This window comes from Triticum aestivum, chromosome 1A (assembly GCF_018294505.1).
Source record: "Triticum aestivum cultivar Chinese Spring chromosome 1A, IWGSC CS RefSeq v2.1, whole genome shotgun sequence".
In the NCBI taxonomy this organism is placed as follows: domain Eukaryota; kingdom Viridiplantae; phylum Streptophyta; class Magnoliopsida; order Poales; family Poaceae; genus Triticum; species Triticum aestivum.
The window spans coordinates 565346827-565360194 of NC_057794.1; the positions used below are offsets into that span (position 1 = coordinate 565346827).

At 50.2% G+C, this 13368-nt stretch overlaps 1 protein-coding gene across 1 annotated transcript; it reads left to right on the forward strand.

The window, feature by feature from the left end:
- The first annotated feature begins 6901 nt into the window (after window positions 1-6901).
- Window positions 6902-9933, forward strand: LOC123068262 (splicing factor U2af small subunit B). The gene is made up of 2 exons (XM_044490785.1): window positions 6902-7056; window positions 8706-9933. Exon 2 carries the CDS (start codon window positions 8737-8739, stop codon window positions 9703-9705), a length of 969 nt encoding a protein of 322 aa, XP_044346720.1. The 5' UTR covers window positions 6902-7056; window positions 8706-8736; the 3' UTR covers window positions 9706-9933.
- Window positions 9934-13368: the final 3435 nt, after the last annotated feature.

Here is a 13368-nt window from a genome sequence, read left to right on the forward strand (position 1 = left end):
TCTTCTTCTAGGAGGTCGACTGCGTCCTGCCGGGCTTGTTCTGCTTCATCTTCTGAGTAGAGCTCGACTCTGGGAGCATTGTGAAGTAGGTCACTCGGTAAGACTGCCTCGGCTCCGTAGACAAGAAAGAATGGGGTTCTTCCGGTCGATCGATTCAGGGTTGTCCTCAATCCCCAAAGGACTGATGGGAGCTCGTCGACCCATGCACCTGTTGCGTGCTTGAGATCGTGCATCAATCGGGGTTTCAGTCCTTTGAGAATTAGGCCATTTGCCCTTTCTGCTTGTCCATTCGACTGGGGGTGAGCGACCGAAGCATAGTCGACCCGGGTGCCCTGAGAGGCGCAAAAGGCCCTGAACTTGTCGGAATCGAAGTTTGACCCATTGTCCATGATGATACTGTGCGGAACTCCATATCTGAATATCAACTCTCTGATGAAACTGATAGCGATGCAAGCATCGAGATTCTTGATAGGCTTGGCTTCAATCCATTTGGTGAACTTATCGACTGCTACCAGCACATGAGTGAAGCTGCTCCTGCCTGTTCTCAGTGGCCCAACCATGTCCAGCCCCCAAACAGCGAAGGGCCAGACAAGTGGAATGGTTTTCAGGGCTGACGCGGGCTTGTGCGGCATATTGGAGTAATACTGACACCCTTCACACTTGTCGACTATCTCTTTAGCCATCTCATTGGCCCTTGGCCAGTAGAACCCCGCTTGGTATGCTTTAGCCACAATGGTCCGAGAGGACGCATGATGACCACAGGTCCCCGAGTGAATATCGTTAAGGATCATCTGACCTTCTTCTGGTGTGATACACTTCTGGCCGACTCCAGTCGCGCTTTCCCTATATAACTGTCCCTTTATGACTGTAAAGGCCTTGGATCGACGGACGATCTGTCGAGCCTCTTCCTCGTCTTCTGGGAGTTCTTTCCTTAGGATGTACGCGATGTACGGTTCTGTCCAGACGGGAGTGATAACCAGCACTTCCATTATCAGATCGACCACAGCTGGAACTTCAACTTCAGTCGGATCCGTGGCGCTTTTTGGCTGCGGGGCCTCTTCCTTGAAGGGATCCTCCTGGAATGATGGTGTATGGATGTGTTCCAAAAACACATTGCTGGGAATGGCTTCTCTTTTGGAACCTATTTTTGCCAAATCATCAGCTGCTTGATTTTTCAGTCGGGGTATGTGATGAAGCTCTAACCCCTCGAATTTCTTCTCCAGCTTTCTCACTGCATTGCAATAACCAGTCATGGCTGGACTTCTGGCATCCCACTCCTTCATCATCTGATTAACCACCAAATCTGAGTCGCCATATACCATGAGGCGACGGACGCCGAGTGAGATGGCCATGCGCAACCCATATAAAAGTGCTTCATATTCTGCCTCGTTATTGGAGGAATCAAAATGGATTTGAAGAACATATCTGAGTTTATCTCCTTTGGGGGAGACCAACACCACTCCGGCACCGAAACCACTCAGCATCTTGGAGCCGTCGAAAAACATAGTCCAATGCTCCGAGTGAATCTGAGTCGGCAGCTACTGTTCAATCCACTCGGCGACAAAATCTGCGATTGCTTGGGACTTGATAGCTTTCTTTGCCTCAAACTTGATATCAAGGGGAAGGAGTTCAATCTCCCATTTTGCCACTCGACCAGTTGCATCCCTGTTATGCAGGATCTCTGATAATGGAGCATCGCTGACGACTGTAATGGAATGATCAGAGAAGTAGTGAGCAACTTTCTTGGTGGTCATATAAATCCCATATACAAGCTTCTGATAGTGAGGATATCTTTGCTTCGATGGGGTCAAGACTTCAGAAATATAATATACTGGGCGCTGAACTTTGAAGGTTTTCCCTTCTTCTTCCTGCTCGACCGTAAGTACCATACTGACGACTTGTCCTGTGGCTGCAATGTAAAGCAGCAAAAGCTCTTTGCTGATTGGGGCAGCAAGCACCGACTGGGTGGAGAGCAGAGCTTTGAGCTCTGCAAACGCTGCATCAGCTTCGGGAGTCCACTCGAACTTGTCAGACTTCTTCATCAATCGGTAAAGAGGTGATGCCTTTTCACCGAGACGAGATATGAATCAACTTAGGGCAGCCAAACAACCAGTAAGCTTCTGGACGTCGTGCACTCGCACAGGGCTTTTCATTCGGAGTATAGTGCCAACTTTTTCTGGATTGGCGTTGATTCCCCGTTCGAAAACGAGAAAGCCGAGTAACTTTCCGCCAAGGACTCCGAATGTACACTTTGATGGATTAAGCTTGATATCATACCTCCTGAGGTTGGCAAAGGTTTCAGCAAGGTCAGTCAGCAGGTCGGAACCCTTCCGTGACTTCACCATAATATCATCCATGTATGCTTCCACGTTCCGATTGATTTGAGTGAGTAAACACTTCTGAATCATCCTCATGAATGTGGCTTCGGCATTCTTGAGGCCGAACGGCATGGTAACATAACAGAAGCACCCGAATGGAGTGATGAAAGCTGTCTTGATCTCGTTAGGTCCATACAGACGAATCTGATGGTACCCGGAATAGGCGTCTAAGAAAGACGGTCGCTCACATCCCGCAGTCGAGTCGACTATCTGGTCGATGCGGGGGAGAGGAAAATGATCTTTCGGGCAGGCCTGATTGATATGTTTAAAGTCAATGCACATGCGAAGTGACTTGTCCTTCTTGGGGACCATGACAACGTTGGCGAGCCACTCGGAGTGGTAGATTTCTCAGATGAACTCCGCTGCTAAGAGCCGAGCCACCTCTTCGCCAATAGCTTTTCTCTTTTGGACGGTGGACCGTCGAAGATGTTCCTTGACAGGTTTTACTTTTGAGTCGACTCTCAGGCGATGCTCAATCAGCTCCCTGGGAACACCTGGCATGTCAGGAGGCTTCCATGCAAAGATGTCCCAGTTCTCAAGGAGGAACTGGATGAGCGCTTCTTCCTATTTGGAGTCGAGTGTTGTCGAGATATGAGTCGGGGCGGCACTAGGGTCGGTCGGGTGGATGTGAGCTATCTTCGTGTCGCCAGTCGACTGGAAAGCTGACTCTGTAGCGGGCTTCTTGGCTCGCAACAGATCACTGGGGTCTGCAGTCTTCTGGTATTCCTACAACTCCACCACTGCCATCTGTGCATCGGCGATCTTCGAACCCTTCTGAAAACATTCTTTCGCTTTCTTCCGATTGCCCGTAATGGTGATCACACCTTTGGGGCCAGGCATCTTCAATTTGAGATACACATAACATGGTCGAGCCATGAAGCATGCATAAGCCGGCCTGCCCAAAATAGCGTGATAGGCACTCTAGAAGTCTACAACTTCAAATGTCAATTTTTCTTTGCGGTAATTCTTGGAATCACCGAAAACCACATCAAGAGCAATCTGGCCGAGTGATTCAGCCTTCTTCCCAGGAATGACTCCATGGAAACTCATGTTGCTGGCACTGAGTCTGGACATCGGAATGCCCATCCCCTTCAACGTCTCAGCGTATAATATGTTCAAACCACTGCCACCACCCATCAGGACTTTGGTCAGTCGAGTGCCTTCAACAACTGGGTCGACCACCAAAGCTTGCCTCCCAGGGGTGGCGATGTGCGTTGGGTGGTCGGACTAGTCGAATGTTATGGCAGTCTGAGACCATTTCAGGTAACTAGGTGTCACCGGAGCGACAATATTCACCTCTCGGTTAACTTTCAGTCAACTTTTGCTCTCAACATCAGCAAAAATCATCAGGGTGGAATTGACTTGATGGTATCCGTCATCACTATTCTCTTTGTCCTCGATCTTGTCTGACTCCTTTTCCTTTCCCTTGGGCTGCTTGCCCTGGAACTGATGGATCAAGAGTCGACACTGCCGAGTGGTATGTTTCGGGTAAATAAAATTACCCTCTTCATCTTTCTTCATGTGGACGAGACACGATAAATCCAACACATCATTTCCCTCCTGGTCTTTAACCTTTTTGGGGTTCCAAGGCCCTTTAGGTTTCCCTTTAGACTTTCCTTGGGCCAAAGCTAAGGCTTCCCCGGGAGCCGCTGGCTCGGCTTTCCGCTTCTGTTTCCGACTGGAATTGCCTCCGGTTTCTTGGGCGACTGACTTGAGCTTGCCACTCCTGAGTCGATCCTCATCTTCACCGTTAGCGTACTTGGTGGCAATCTCCATCATCCGATTCAGGGACATATCTCCGGTTCGACCGAACTTCAAATTCAGTTCTCTGTACTTGACGCCTTCCTTGAAGGCACAAACTGCTTGGTGGTCAGGCACATTCTCCACCGAGTGATGTAACGTGATCCATCTCTTGATGTAATCCCTCAAAGTTTCATTCGGCTTTTGCACACAGGACCACAGTTCCGTCAGTCCTACCGGTCGCTTGCATGTGCCTTCAAATGTAGTGACGAACACTCGGGAGAGATCTTCCCAAGTGTAAATGCTGCTAGGTGCTAACTGGTTTAGCCACGCTCTGGCCGAGCCCTCCAACATGAGAGGCAGGTGCTTCATGGCCACTTCATCATTGCCGCCGCCAATCTGGACGGCCACTCGATAGTCCTAGAGCCAAGTATCGGGCTTGGACTCGCTAATGAACTTACTAACCCCAGTCGCCAACCTGAAATTGGGAGGAATCACAGCAGCCCTGATGGCTCTACTAAAGCACTCTGGCCCCGAAACATGTACTCTGCTGCTGGCAGGCGCATCTCTGTCGTGGCCTTCTCGGTGAGCCATGTTCCTGTCGACCAGACCTTGGACGAGGATGGATCTCGCGTCAAAGCCTGGCCCTCTGGGGTCGACTGGAATCCTTCGCCCACTACTATGAGGGCGCCTGTCATCCTGCTGGCGAGGCACATACGACCCGCTCCTCGGGGGAGGCGTGGGCACTCGACGTCGACCGTCACGATTGACTCGGTGATCATACTGCTCATGGTTCCCATACTGGTCACGTCAGTCTCCACGTCCCTCACGCCTCGGGGGCGATCTCGGGCTGTGAGCCGACTGGACTATGTCCGCAGCAATGGATCTGCTGTGAATTCTATTCCGTGACTGAGAAACAGCGGAATTCTGATCTCCTGCTGCCCGGAGTAACGCTCTGATTTGCAGCAAGCCTCTGCCAGCCTCCGACTGGGAAGGCTGAATCGACTCCGCTATATGGGCCGCAGCTGCTAAATTCTGAATCGAAGTCCGATATACCTGCGGGGGCGGGAAGAGCTGACGTCGACTGGATTCGTGAACCCGTTGTCGCGCCCGCTCGTCGAGTGCTCGCTGGAGGTTCTCCAGTCGAGTGCGCTCGGCCAAGTTTGCCAGGCGCGCGTCCTCCAAGGCGCGAGCCTCGGGGGTTTCTTCAACGATAGGAGTGTGCAGCGCATCCATATTCCGGCGGCGAAGTTCTTCTCTCTGCAGCGACGTGAGAGGCTCGGGAAGATACTCCTCATGGGGACGCGACGGGTCGCCTCCTCCCGCGCCTCCATCGGTGCGGGTAAAACCGGGGGGACTGGGCGGTCCGTCGACCATCAGAACCTCTGCCGCCGGATCGCTGCTGTCGCATCCGGATGCAGTCTCTTCGGAGCCAGTCGACAGGTCGAACAGGCCGTAGAGGGATTCGTCGGGCCGCGACTTGAGGGATGGCCGACTGACGGGCCACCGCGTGTCTCACCCACCGCTGAAGTCTCGACCGACCGGAGCGCTTGCGCCGGCGGGAAACGGGGAGGGAGGACAACACAGGAGCCGATCGGTAGGGGGTCGACGGTTGCCGCAGGAGAACGTCGCGGACGCACGCGCTAAAGTGCGTTGCCCCGCGGATAGGGAGTGTGTCCACGTCGAGCGGAGCCTCCTGAAGCCAGGCGGAGTCGTCGGCGATGAACGTGAGCGCGCCGAGACGGATCTCGCGGCCCTCCACCAAAACTCCGTCGAAAACCATGATGATTCGGGTCGGAAAAGATCGCAACTCCTCCAACAAAACGCTAAAACACCGATCCCACGGTGGGCGCCAACTGTCGTGGTTCTAAGTCTGACAGTAATGTAGGGGGGTAAGTATGGAGAGGCGAGATCTTAGCTATGGAGAAGTTGTAAGGACGCGAGGTTTACGAGTTCAGGCCCTTCTCGGAAGAAGTAAAAACCCTACGTCTCGGAGTCCGGAGGCGGTCGACTGGATTATGTGAGTATGAGTTACAGAGGTGCGAACCCTTGTCTCGGAGGAGGGGGTGGCTTATATAGAGTGCGCCAGGACCCCTGCCAGCCCACGTTACGAAGGGTTCAATGTACATTAAGGCAGGGCGTTACTGATAATGCTAGTAATAAAGTGCTATGATGACCATAAAAGCTACTTAATGACCGACCGTTAGCGTGCGGAGTGACTTTAGGTCTCCTGGCCGTCGAGTGGTTGGATCTTGGTCGAGTAATTGCTTCTTGGTCGAGTGTCTTCGAGTCTGTCGAGTGGAACACCTCCAAGTCGATTGAAAGGTGATTTATTCTAGAGGTGTCCTTGGGTTGGGCAGTTAGGACAGGTCCGTGACCCTACCCTAGATACATAGCTTCATCAGACGCGTTTTGGGTTTTGGTCTGCGCGTTGGGCTGATGTTTTCGTCCGTGACGACTCAAACCGACATGGACGAACGAAATGGGTCGCCTGATTGGAGTTGCTCGTAGTGTTCATTGGAGTATGGGTAACGAATCCACATTAAGAGGATGGGAGGGTACCTTTTCCATTTCCTTTCCTTTGATGAATGATGAGAAAAGAAGCCCCTGGAATTTCTTTCTTGCGGCATAATAGCCGAAGATGGTTTCATTCACCCACTCGAAGAAAAAAAAAGAAAAAAGACAAACCCATCCACCAACGTCAGCCATCGGTCCCCGATCGTACGGCCCGAGACGAGCCACGCGCTCCGCCGCTCGTGCTCTCCCTTCCCACCAGGCTATATTTACGCGCACCCTCCCCATCCACCCCGACCCCTCTCTGCCTCCTCCGCCGCGCCGCCACAGCCAGGTCAGGTGCGCCTCCTCCGTCAACCCCCGGCCGCGGCAGCGAAGCCGCCGGATCGATCGAGACGATAGCCGCCGCCCTCCCGCTCCCGAGGTGCGTGTCCGCCCGACCCCCAGATTGTCTGTCTGCTGCCCCCGTCTTCCTCTCGGCGGCCGATCTAGGTTTCGCGCTAGATTTTTCCGCGTTCTCGGTGGACGATCTGTCGATTTGCGCCTGGTAGATGTCGGATGCAGTAGTTTTTGCATGTCTCTCGGGAGCAAATAGATCGTTGCGCCCGAATTGGTTCGGGAGATTTCGGCTGGGAATAACCCGAGGTTCAGCGATAGGGGAATTGAATCTAGGGTTTTGCAATTCCTGTGCTGGAAGATTGTTGCTATTAACTGGTAGGTGCCCCCCATGAGATTCCTAGAGCAAATAAATCGATCACTCTTCTGTTGTAAATGTCATCCTAATTGAATCTAGGGTTCTGCAAATTCTTTGTTGTTTATATCAACTACTAAATAGTGCAGGGGAAACTGAATTTATATTCAATTTGTAGAATGAATTGCTCCCCAAATTTTGCTGTTGGGTTGGGACTTGGGAGTATAAGTTGGGAATATGTTGAGATTAACTAACATGGGAATTGAATGTAGGGCTATGCAAATTCTATGTTCAAATGCCCTTGATATTAAGGGGAACTAAATTTATGGTCAGCAGTAGATGCTGAAAATTTGTCAGGGTTAAGGACGTTGAAGCGTATTCTTACCATCTATGCTGCAACAGCTGCTGCTGTTGAGTGCTCTTTGCTGAATCCTTTTGTGTGGCTAGAAGTGCTTGTTTGACGGGATACCTGGGTGGTTCTTGTTGAAGTTGTATACCAGTGGCCTTGTTTAGTGGAGCTTGGGGTTTATAATTTAGACACACCTTTTACTGGATTACAAGAGGTTTGTGAGCATGTACGCAGCAGTCTGCTCTAAATTATGTGTGCATCTATGTCGTTCTGGTTGGTACTTGTTTTTGTTTGTTTCGGGTTGTTCTCTTCAATCAAAGATTAATATTCTAAAACGGTGTGCAGATTAGGTTTTAAAACGGATCGAATAGTAATCTTTGTCTGGCGGATATAACAAGGCCTGCAACCCAGAAGGAGTGCCCTCGTGCAACAGGCAAAAAGTTATTTCTTTTGTGCTATGTTGTTTGGTCTCTTTTTGCAGTTGCAGGGGGAGAAACACTAACATTCTAGTGGGAGGAACACTTCATCTCTTCATTTCTGGTTTAACCGTTTTCAACGGTGTGCAGATTTATAGGTTAAAAAAATCGATCAGATTACTAGGAGCAGATCTAGTCCTGATGATGCCTGAAGTAGATCATGATTCTTCTGGTCTTCTTTCTATTGAGCTTGTTGTTATAATATTAACGAGTTTGAATAAGTGTGCAGATTAGGTTAAAAATGGACTGGGAATAGCTTGTGCTTTATAATGTTCCAACCAAACAGTGAGCGTTACAGGGGTAAATTCACAGGAATTGTACATGTTGGTGATATTAAAAAAGATACATAGGTCTTGTGAGCCTGATTGGTTTAATCCTATATGTTCCCTTCGATATTTTGTCTTCTGTAATGCACTATGACGACCTTAATCGAGGTATTCCAGTATTCCTTGCTCCCTGTTCTTGCCAGAGAACCCAATAATGTATTTTTTAAGCACATAGATTCTTTTGTTCTGGATAAGAATTTCTGATGCTGTTCTTATCTTTGTTTTGTGCAGCTTCAGCATCCTCTGAAGTGCTCCCAAAACAATGGCGGAGCACTTGGCTTCAATTTTTGGCACGGAGAAGGATAGGGTCAACTGCCCCTTTTACTTCAAGATTGGAGCTTGCCGTCATGGGGATCGTTGCTCCCGTCTGCACAACAGGCCAACCACATCGCCAACCATTGTGCTTGCTAACATGTACCAGCGGCCTGATATGATTACCCCTGGAGTTGATGCCCAAGGTGTGGCTATTGCACCAGAGAAGATGCAGGAGCACTTTGAGGACTTCTATGAGGATATCTATGAGGAGCTGAGCAAGTTTGGTGAGGTTGAGACCCTGAATGTGTGTGACAACCTGGCTGACCACATGATCGGGAATGTCTATGTCCAGTTCAGGGAGGAGGAGCAGGCAGTGGCTGCTCACAATGCCCTCCAAGGCCGCTTTTACTCTGGTCGCCCAATCATTGTGGAGTACTCTCCTGTGACGGACTTCCGTGAGGCGACCTGCAGGCAGTTTGAGGAGAACAGCTGCAACCGTGGCGGCTACTGCAACTTCATGCACGTGAAGCAGATTGGCAGGGAGCTCAGGAGGAAGCTATATGGGGGGCGGTCCAGGAGGAGCCACGGGAGGAGCCGCAGCCCAAGCCCACAGCACAGGAGGGACAACCGTGACCGTGGTGGTGACTTCCGCCGTGATGGCCGGGATGAATACCGTGGCGGCGGCGGCGGTGGCGGTTACCGTGGAGGCGATGGAGGTGATGGTGGCGGTTACTGTGGAGGCGGTGGTGGTGGCTACCGTGGAGGTGATGGGGGCGGCTATCGTGGTGGTGGCGGCGGCGGTTACCGTGGTGGCGGCAGAGGAGGTGGTGGCAGGCATGATAGGTATGATGATGGACCGAGGCGCAGGTATGGTGGCAGCCCGCCACGACGTGGAAGGAGCCCTCCTGCAAGGGAGAACAGTGAGGAGCGCAGGGCCAAGATCGAGCAGTGGAACCGTGAGAGGGAGGAGAAGTGATGAAACCGCGAGTAGTGGAACCGCAAGCGTCATTTTACCTTTTCATTCTTGTGTCGTTAGTTTGCTCCTATGTTGAGTATCTGTTGGTTTGCCGTCAGACATTAGTGTGGGTCGATATATTACTATTGCCTTGTTGAGTGACCTGTCAAGTGCAGGATTCTAGTTGAGGCGTGTAAGCTGCTATTTGTGCTCGATATTTATCTGCAGGATTCTCGTATTATCTGCCAAGTTTACAGTGTTCTGCTTTTGTTGGTTTGATCTTATATGGTTTTGTTTTCTCATTTAGAATAGAACATCTATCTTCTGTTGTCGGCCATATAGTAAGCCATTTTCGATGTTTTCTTTCCTGGAACGCAACGGCGCAAGAGCCAATTTCAAGATGAAATACGCGGCAGCATAAAGGGCAAAAGCGCAGGGCGAAGTTTGAACAGGGGAGCCGTGAGCGGGAGGAAACAAAGTGATCTCTCTACTGCTGCTCCACTCTGTTTGGTCGTGTCGATCGCAATATTGCTTGGTTGAGTAACCTGTCAGGTGCACAGTAGTAGTATTTTCTAAGTAGAATATCCGTCATCTGTTTTACTGTAATTTCCCACATTTATAAGTTCTCTTTAGAATGAAGGCTCAAGTCGAACCCTGCTTTGAATCAACAAAGCTAGCAACCGGACAGGATTACAGCATCAACCACAAGAACGTCCTGTAAATTGGTGTAGACTGGAACACAATTTACCGACTCAGCGATTTGGTTTTCCGGGGAAAATTTTGCGTGACCATCCATTGCCGAGCTAAAACCCGCTAAGAACATAATTAAATTACACTATCCAAACAGGGTAATGGATTAAGGCTGCATTTGATATTGTGGTGGAATATGATAGCCCCAATGGCTTTGTCTATTTATTAGATTTCTTTATACCCCTTGTTGCATATTTTGTGGCTAATTTTTTTTCTTCACAAAAGAATATTAAGCACAACTGAGCGGAGTGGATCAGTTAGTGAATTGTCGTAGTAACTCAAGGTTCAGACACATCAAACTAGTTCTATCATAATGCAGAGGCAGGCATAACAACATAGGATGGCCAAGCCAGAGATACACGAGTACAACTTCGGACAGAAAGAGGGTACAGATTTACCAGATAGTGCGATGAGAAGCATCACAACAAAGTTATTGCAGACGAAAGGATAGGATACTTGATTTGACTGCACTAATCTCTTGCGTGTTTCGCCATCGTCCACACGATGGTTGTTAGGTCACTGCCACGGCCGAGTTGCTTGGCATGGGACTCCCTGCTGCATCGGATGGACGCCTGGACAAGCAAACACACCCAGGCATCAAAGATGAACTCCAAATATCCCCTATATCACTTGCAGGAGGATAAGCCAAACGTGGGATCCAGCGTGCAAACCCTGTAATGATCCAGGTAGGCGTGACATTTTCGGTAGTTTTGCTCAGTAGGCTTAGCAGCACCTGGGCGAGGTCAGTTCCTACCCGGATGGTAGTATTCTCAATATTATGTGGCATTAACCTATGCAGCATCCACTCAGCAAATTCTTCAGTTGAACTAGTATACCCATTGGGTCTACTGGAACTGGTCTCCAACTCCATGGCGCTCCTCAACTCCTCGAGAGCACGGCGGGTAATCTCATACAGGCTGCGGTCAAGGCCCGGTACCATGTGGGGGCGTGCTGTGGCGAGGAACATCATGTAACCGGACATCACCTTGATCGCCTTCGCATGTTCTTGGGATGCTGCTCCTGTGATGATATGGGTGGTGCTCATGAGGAAAAGGTCCGTGGCAATATGCCAGATGAGGATGACCTCTTGAAATTCAGGAAGAAACCTCATATCTCCGCCTGACTCCATAGGCTCATAGGGTATGACCATGGCCTTCACAGCTTGCTTATTTTTTCTCCCATCAGCACTGGTCCGGGGCTTTGCGGGAACACCGAAGAACCGTCTGCATATATTTTTGAACACCAGCTTCTTGACATTCTCTGGAATCTCAAGGTGCCTTGAGTGGTGTTTTGATTCAATCTTCTTCGCCAGTCCATGAGTGCAGTGGTACAACAGGTTATGCTGCCCAAAAGTTCTAGCACAACTCCTGTAGCTTTTGGGCTCCTTGCTACATGTACATGTCCACAACCACGAGGAGAGCTTGGAAAGACTGAGAGAGACCACAAAGCCACGGACCTTGTGCCATCTCCCCTGGCAGAAAAGTTCATGCTTCAACCAATTGTGTTGCCTAACTTTGAAGAATGAGTATGTCCAGGTTGACACTAGTGCTCTGAGCAGCCACACAATGTCGAGGATAAGGGCCGTCCAAAGCAACGTGTAAGTGATAACTGTATCTATTCGCTCCAAATCCACTTTATAATCAAGCCAAAACAGTAGTAGCGCTGCGGCTGTGAGGGGCGGCGAGGCCAGACGGATGGCGTAGCCACCCCAGGTGTGGACCACGGATGCCTTGGTGTAGAGGATGTCGTGCATGAGGGAGAGTTCCATCTCCACCACCTTGAACATAGTCTTCCATCTACCAGCAAAGATGCTTCTGATGGCATCACGATCTATGTACTCCATCGGGTAATCAGAGAATGTACCCTTGCAGATGTCAAACAGGCTGTGAGCAACCAGCCTTCTCATCATCTAGCTCCAGGTTCTTGACTTGACCAAAATCATCATCGACCAAGCTACTTGGCAGTTGCTTGAATGAGCTCCGGACAACGGCCAAGTCACCTCGCCGTAGCGCCACCGCACTCTCAACATATTTGAAAATGCCCAAGAACAACATGATGCATGCTTCCCGTGGCAGGGTCTTCAAGTATGTACCGATACAAAACATAGATGGCTCTGAATGACTGAACGGGAACCAGCAGCATCCGACGTGCCCAGGCCTCATGGTCCTCCATGGCGTAGGCGCTCATGTTGTCTGGGCGAGCATGGTGTTGCAGGAGGAACGGCACCCAGAACGCAACAATCAGCTTCTCTTGCGGCGTAGTATCCAGGTAAAGGTTACCAAGGACATACATCGGGCCCCACTCAGTCACCTGATATGCCACCCATATGAACCGCCTCTTCCACCCATGGCCTTCACGCCGGCGGCTCTCGGAGAAGACGGCGAGGACAAGATGCATGGCTAAGCTCGAAAGCACCACTGCCCGGAACACCCAGAAACCCAACAACTTCACCGTCTCTTCCAGCCATCCTTCAGCAGCCATTGCTCGCTCCTGCTTCAATCTGCATGCACTGTAGTCAAGATTAGTTACATTGCACCTGAATGCTAGAGAGAGGTTGGTAACTAAGGACGAGATCCAGCGTGAAAATGCAGACCGGTGGCATGCCATACCTGGTTAGGGGGATCAAACGATGCTTCCAGTTGAGATCTGAGTCGGCAGAAAAGGAAACCGTTGCAGAGTGTTGCTTTTCTCAAGTGTCAACTAGAGATAAACAACTTTGCCTGCACAAGGTTTGTAAGATTTAAGACTGTATTAGTTGTTTATGCATTCAGATTCTGTAAAGTCCCAAGGAAGTGGTACAAAAGTTGCCCGAGAGTGGCAAGAGCTTGCTGTTGATCTGAATTAAGAATGCCAGTTGACTTCGGCAGATCCAATTTGCACAACTTGTTCTACTTGCTCAACCTTCCACTTATTAGAACATATACTATACTAACT

Coding starts and splice junctions, on each gene's coding strand:
- LOC123068262 (XM_044490785.1), top strand. CDS start 8,737: ATGGCGGAGCACTTGGCTTCAATTTTTGGCACGGAGAAGGATAGGGTC.